This window comes from Propithecus coquereli, unplaced genomic scaffold (genome assembly GCF_000956105.1).
Source record: "Propithecus coquereli isolate 6110/MARCELLA unplaced genomic scaffold, Pcoq_1.0 Scaffold18, whole genome shotgun sequence".
NCBI lineage: Eukaryota > Metazoa > Chordata > Mammalia > Primates > Indriidae > Propithecus > Propithecus coquereli.
Genome location: NW_012142745.1, coordinates 634,221 through 641,266, shown reverse-complemented (window position 1 = coordinate 641,266; position 7,046 = coordinate 634,221). Strand labels below are relative to the sequence as shown.

Sequence of the window (7,046 nt, the reverse complement as noted above, 5' to 3'; positions counted from 1 at the left end):
CCCAGGGCGACAGAGGGATACTCTGTCTTAACAAAAACAGACAAGGCAACTAAACACCCCACCCCACAATCTCCCACCCCTTTAAAAAAAAAAAAGAAAACAAAACAATCAAAAATATAGGCAGTTTGGTCCAATGGAGGGCATGAAGGATTCAGAAGGCGGAGGCTCAACTTTTTGTTTCAGTCTCCTCACTAGACAAATATCATAGTGAATGAGTGGTACAAAGGGACTTGTCAGAGCTGCTGTGTGGTCCAAATAGCCTAACAAGTGAAAGTGCATCTAAAAGTTCAAAATCCTAAATTAATGTAATGCATTGTAAATTTAATTGAAGAAAAACATGTATTGAATACTTATTGTAAGCAAGGTACCATAGTTTTAATGGTTGTTCAAAAGACGCATTAGGGAGAAAATGAAAACAGAAGGAATAGGTATATTGTTTGGAAAGGCACAGGGAAAAGAGTGGCTTGGTATCAAAGGTACAAATCTTACAGAAGATGACGATCAGATTTTGAGAGATGGACAAGTCAATCTTAGAAGAATTTCTCTTATTTAACCTGCCTCCCCTTCCAGCAGCAACCTCATCTTCCAACTTGCTTCTTCCCAAATTACATGGGAGAAGGAACAAAAAATCTAGGGGAATTACCACCACCTAATTGAGAGATATAAAAGGTACCTCTCCACTTTGAATAGTTACAAACACTTAGAAACAGTGACAGAAATACCACTAGCCTTGGAAATGACAATAACACGATACAGATAAAATCTCAAAAAGCAGTTTTCTATAGCTTAGTCACACTTGGTTCAATTTTTCACTTTTTGTATTTAAAGTTAAGGCAATTTTTTATGCTCTACTTAGTAATTATGTCATTTTGCCTGTTAATGAAACTTCAGCACACTACTTTCCTTAAATCACTTTCCCTTGGTGAAACAGAAAAAGTAGAACTGGCCTTCAGACAAGTTTGCTCAAATCAAATGATCCCCTTTTCCTATTATGGCTATGTGCTGTCAGTGGTCACCTCCCTCATCTATATTCATTCATTCAGCAAAGTATTTCAGTCCTTACCTTGTACCAGGAACTGTCCTGACACTGGGGAAACCATGTAAAAAAAGGACCCTCATGATCCCTGTCCCTGCCCTCAAGGAGACAGACCACAAAGAAGTAAATGAATACAATAGTTACACATTGGAGTCAGGGCAGTAAAAGGGGCACTCTAACAAAATTAGAGGTTACAGAACTACTTTGAATAGGTGGTCAGGAAAGGCCACTCTAGGGCAGATTTAGGCATAGACCTGAAAAAAGGTTGATCTGGATAAACAGTAAGTTCAAGGAGGAGGTACCAGTTACACTCACATGCTATGTGTGTACGTGTGTGTAAGGAGGTTGGGGGAAGGGTAAGACGAGCATTCACTCCAGGCATAGAGACCAGAAAGCGCATCGTGGAGGGGAAGAGAGAGTGTAGGGTCAGAAAGGCGGCCAGAGTAGCTGAAGCTTAAGGAGCAAGAGACGTAAAAGGAGGTTGTAAATGGGTAAGGACCACATCATACAAGGCCTTGCAGACCATGGCAAGGAGTCTAGACTTTATTTAAATGCAGTGGGAAGCTATAGGATTACTTCAGACAAGTGAATTACACGATCCGTCTTTCTTGTTAAAAGATCACGCTGGTAAAAAGAGATGTACGCCAAAGCTTTTTAACGCAGAGAACCATAAGTCAGATGCAATAATTATGCACTTCTCCGGGCCTCAGGTTTTCCATACGTATAGCAAGAGGTTTGAGCTAAAAGCCATTTCCTCCCTGCTGCGATGTGCCTAGGCCGTGAGTTCCGAGAGCACGAACCGCACCAGATTGACCACGCAATTCCCCTCATTCCCGCCGGCGCCCAGCACACAACTGGCGCCCTGAAACTGTTGGTCAGCGCCATGAATCAATGAATGGCCTGCCCCGGCCGCGAGGGAGGCGCTCCGGGCGCGGGACCAGGCCCTAGCCCTGAAAAGAATGCGACGTGTGGTGCTGGAGGCCGCGAGAAGCGTCCGGCGAGGAAAGTGGGGGCCGGCTAGACCACAGCCTAGGCGTGCCGAAGAGAGGAGCCGGAGCCTCGCAGGTTGAGGGCAGAAAGAGCCGGACTTGGGGCCCGACACGGGGAGCTAGGAGGAAAGACAGAAATGCGGGGCTGAGGAAGGGTTCTGGGTCTAGGCCGGACGGCCCAGCCACTCACCGCAGCCGTTGCCAGGCTGTGCATGTTGGGAGCGGCCGCCGCTCTCCTTCCTCCACCGTACGACCGACCCGCTTCCCCGCTTCAGCACCTCTGCCGCCAAAGATGTTGAGCCGCCGTAACCGCCATCCGCCTCCAGCTCGCTCCGCCCCCTTCACAGACCTCTGACCTCTTACCCCTGACCCCGCCCACACAACCTCTTCCCGCCTCCTGGCTCTCGGCCTAGTTAACAGTATCAGGGTATGCCCTTTGCCCCCTAAGATTCAGTACCGGAAGGACGTAGCGACCTACTAGCTCCCTCAACGCCCGGCATCGAGCAGGTAGCCCCACACGAGGGCGTGAACTCTGACCCTTTTCCGGAGGCCAGTGAAGGGCGGGAAAAGACGGGCAGTCCCGGGAAGACACGTATTGCGCATGCCCGCCTGGGCTGAGTAGGAGGGAAACGGTGGGAGGTCGAAATTGGGTGAAGTGAAAAGTGCGCATGCGTACTAAGTCACGGCTGGGGCGGGGCTGTTCCGGTTAGGCAACGCTAGGTACTGGGCGGGGCGAGGGCATAAGTGGGGCGGAGTTTGCAGGCTTGCGCGCACGCGCCTGTTCTGGCCGCGTCGAGTGTGCGTGCGTGCGTGCGTGCGTGTTTGCGTGTGGTCACAGTTCCCGCCATCAGCCGCTCTCCCTGACTGGGGGAGCGAGCGGTCTCGCTCCTTCGGGCTTGGCGTCCCTTCCTTCTTTAGCCCCAGTTCCTCCCCCTCAGCGCGTGCTCTGTGCTTCCGGCAGGCCTGTCCGGGGGCTCCGGACCCTCAGGCTCAGGTAAGGCGGGCCACGGTAGCTTCTCAATTGAGTCGTTTTCCCCACCCCTCCTCCCCGTGCGATCCGCCCACTCGGCGTTCACTCCTCCGGAGTTCGCCCCTCAGCCCGCCCCCAACCCCTCGACGCTTCCCCGGCCTCACAGGTACTCTGCTTGGGTGTACCTCCCCGCTGGCTTTCCCTCTCCCTAGACCTGGGCTTTGCTGTCACTCGCTCCCTCCGAAACCTGAACCTGGCGCCTTTTCTCTGGGACTGTCGTCGTCCGCCACTTGCCCCCTAGCAAGGCCTGCTGTCTTTTCATGTGACTTTCGTTGCCGCACATCTATCAGGCCTTGGACACGTTACTCATTCACTCTCTTGAGTATCTTTCACTTTCTTTCTCTTAACCATCCCTCACTAAAAGGCATGGATTATATTTTTGTCGTGCATTTTCTTGTTCCTCATTTCTAGCCATCAGGTCAGTTTGCCAGGTTTATCTATTTTAAGCCATGATCCAAGAAAGGAAATGGTAATTGTTTACAAAAGTCCTGTATTCTGGAGACTTGTCCTATGGGTGGCTTTGTGGTAGTCCTCTTAAAATTTCAGCTCTGTAAACGCCTTTATTGGGGTGGCAATGCCTGGCAAGTCTAACTGGAAGAGATATCAGAGGGGGGGTGTCAAGTACGATAGACTGGGTTGGAGAGCCAAGCAGAGTTCTGGGCTGGATACATAGGTACGTATATATGTATGTCATCTGCCATATTGGTAATCACTGAAGCTATGGATGTAGGTGAAATTGCCTAAAGAGAGTATAGTGCTAGAAAAGAAGGGAACCTAGGATGGAGCATTGAGAAATTCTTCACGTTTAATAACTGAATAAAGAAGGATGAGTCTTGCAAGAAATGAAAGAAGTCATCAGTAGTGTTGCACTCTGCTGAAAGGTAAAATTAAAGGAGAACTGGAAAACCCAGCGACATAAAAGTAATCAGTTGTCTTAGAGATGTTCGATGCCGTAAAATGAATATTTGGGTTCATTGCTAGATCTTTTACTCTTCCGTTCCTTCCTAAGATAGATTGATTGATTTAATTAGTTAGTTAGTTTGTTTTTGAGACAGAGTCTTGCTCTGTTCCCCGGGCTAGAGTGCCGGGGCATCAGCCTAGCTCACAGCAACCTCAAACTCCTGGGCTCAGGCGATCCTTCTGCCTCAGCCTCCCGAGTAGCTGGAACTACAGGCATGTGCCACCATGCCCGGCTAATTTTTTTTCTATGTATTTTTAGTTGTCCAGCTAATTTCTTTCTATTTTTTTAGTAGAGACGGGGTCTCGCTCTTGCTCAGGCTGGTCTCGAACTCCTGAGCTCAAACAATCCGCCCGCCTCGGCCTCCCAGAGTGCTAGGATTACAGGCGTGAGCCACCGCACCTGGCCTTCCCTAAAGTTTAAATTCCACCTATATATTGATGACTAAAGAATTTTTATTTCCAGCCTGTTCCCTTTGTTTTCAGCTCCTTATCTAAATAGCCAACTGTCTGCTCGACATCTCAACTTGATTTTTTCCTCAGGAATTTCAAATATAACATATCTAATACCCAAGTCTTGATCTTTCCACACTGAAATTCTTTCTCCTCTAGTGTTCCATTTCATTAACTGGCATATCCGTTTATCTAGTTACACAGGCTAGAAACTGGAGAGACATTCTTGACTCCTCTCTCAATTCCCCATGTATCCATACCCTCTCCAAGTTCTATCTATGCTACTTCCAATATATGTCTTGAATCTATTTCTGTACATCTTCGTTATTACTTTTCTTGTTCAAGATACAGTCCTTTTTCACCTAGACTTGATCACTCTGGCTCCCAGGATTCTCATTTGTGAAATGAGAATACTAAGAATTTCCATCTCATTGGATTGTTATAAGGATTAAGTGAGATAACCATTGTAAGCACATGGGATACATTAAGTGATCAGCAAGCATTATTTATTGTAATTGTTATAAGCTGAACAACATCAATACTCTCCTATCTGGTTGCCCTATTTTTTTTCATTCTTGTTCTTTTTCACTCTCCTCCCCAAACCCAAACTGACTATATCACTTCTCCATTCAGCTGTAACATATTTCTTTGCTTGAAACCCTTCAGTAGATTTCCCATTGCTAAGTGCTTATTGCATTTAGGATAAAAATCAAAGTCTTTACTGTGGTTCACAAGGCTCTCTACAGCATGGTTCTTGTCACTAGCTTCATTTTGTACCCTCCTGCTCTCCCTCACTAAACTCCAGCCACACTGCTTTTAATTTCCTTAGTCATGCCAAGTTTTTTTCCACTTCAGGGACTTTGCACATGCTGTTCGCCTGGATTGTTCCAGTGCCACCATCCACCAGTCAACTCATGCTGCAATTTTCAGCTTCACTGGTACTTTCTCAGAGAAGCCTTCTCTTGACTTCTCTGTCCTATACCCCAAAGTCTTAAATCTTGTGTTGTCATGCCCTGTATCTTACTTTATATTATTTTTCAGAACTTGTAGTTATATATTTATTTTACCTCTTTCAGTCACAACACTAATTTTATCTCGTTTGTTCATTTGTTTTATGGATCTTTTTTTAAGGAAAGAAAGCCTTTGAAAATCAGAGTAGTGGTTTATGTATTTTAACAGCAGGTTAAACTGTGAGACCAGTGAAGATTTCATGTTTAAGTCAGTTGTTGGAGGATGGGGAAGAAAATATTAGAAATTTAATAATTTTTGTCTGTGTAGAATAGGATTTGTGTTGAAAAACAGAGAATAAAAAGTAGGAAGTGTATGAATGCCAACACAAGCATTTGAATTTATTTTCTAGGTAGAGGAGAATTAGCATCAGTAGCAAGTATTTAGCTCTTAATAAGTGCTTGTTATTTTGTTGGAGTACACAAGTTCTATATCATGTATATTGTGCCCCTTTCTGCCCCACTTCAGGGAGAAAGTTAAGGAGACAACTAGTGCATACTTTATTTGGTAAGAAATAAAAAGAATAGTTCTTTAGAAAGGATATTGTATTGTAAAGGATTCATTGGCGGCAAAATCCTGAGAGAATGGAAGCTGGAAAGGGATTGCTGCAATTCATTGATGAGGATGAACTGTGGTAGTATTGAAGAATGTAGATTCTGGCATTTGACATAGCTTTGTCTCTTACTGACTATGCATAAATTAATCTCTCTAAACTTCAGTTTCCTCATCTATGAAATAAGAGATAACAAAAATCCCTTGGGATTATTGTGAAAATTAAATGAAATAATGCATTTATGGCACTTAACACTGTGCTTAGTAAATGTTGTGTAATAAATATTGGGTGAGGTGATGACAAAGTGATAAATTGTTGGATTAGGGTAGTAGTTATGGAAAAACTGGAATTTGGATAGATGAGAATGAGGTTAAAGCTGATGCTAAGATTTCTTGCCTGAATGATGGTAGAAGGACAAAAGTAGGGGGAAGGCTAGGAGCCCTTTAATGAGGAAAGGACTGTATCATCTTCACATTTATACCCGCACCACAGTGTCTTCAAACTGGAGTAGCTCAACAGATGATTTTTTATTAAATGAACAAGTGAGTTTAAAGTTGATGTTGTAGCATTCAAGTAGGCAGTAAAGGGATGTTTGGGTAGAACTTCAGGGCTCACGCCTAGAGAAGCCTAAATTTGAGAAACAAACCCATGAAGTTAGTTTTGAAAGAAAAGTGAAAGCACCAAGTTTACCCACCTTTTGAAATTTTTATCAGCACATGGAATTGGTGTTTTAAGACTTAAGACATCATTATGTAACAATGTGTATAAAGTCAACAAAGGATGTACTCTTTCACTGACTTCTTAGTTTCAAAATGTAGCAAGAATAAGTAAATCAAGACCGCAAGTTGATCAAGGTGCAGGCTCTTTCTGTAGTCCTTCATTTTGCACAACAGATATATTCCTAAAGTTCTGATGATCATTTGTGTGTGTGTGTGTGTGTGTGTGTGTGTGTGTGTATATGTTGCACATCATATTTTAAATATTTTCATTAAGGTAATCAGTAGTTTATAAATAATCAAG

At 44.3% G+C, this 7,046-nt stretch overlaps 1 protein-coding gene across 1 annotated transcript in view; it reads right to left on the bottom strand.

The window, feature by feature from the left end:
- The window catches only part of RQCD1 (RCD1 required for cell differentiation1 homolog (S. pombe)), a 22,013-nt gene extending 19,541 nt beyond the window's left edge, over nt 1-2,472 (bottom strand). Inside the window, exon 1 of the mRNA XM_012642591.1 lies at nt 2,216-2,472. Within this exon, the coding sequence (XP_012498045.1) occupies nt 2,216-2,239 (24 nt within the window). The 5' untranslated portion in view covers nt 2,240-2,472. The remainder of the gene's footprint in view (nt 1-2,215) is intronic.
- Nucleotides 2,473-7,046: the final 4,574 nt, after the last annotated feature.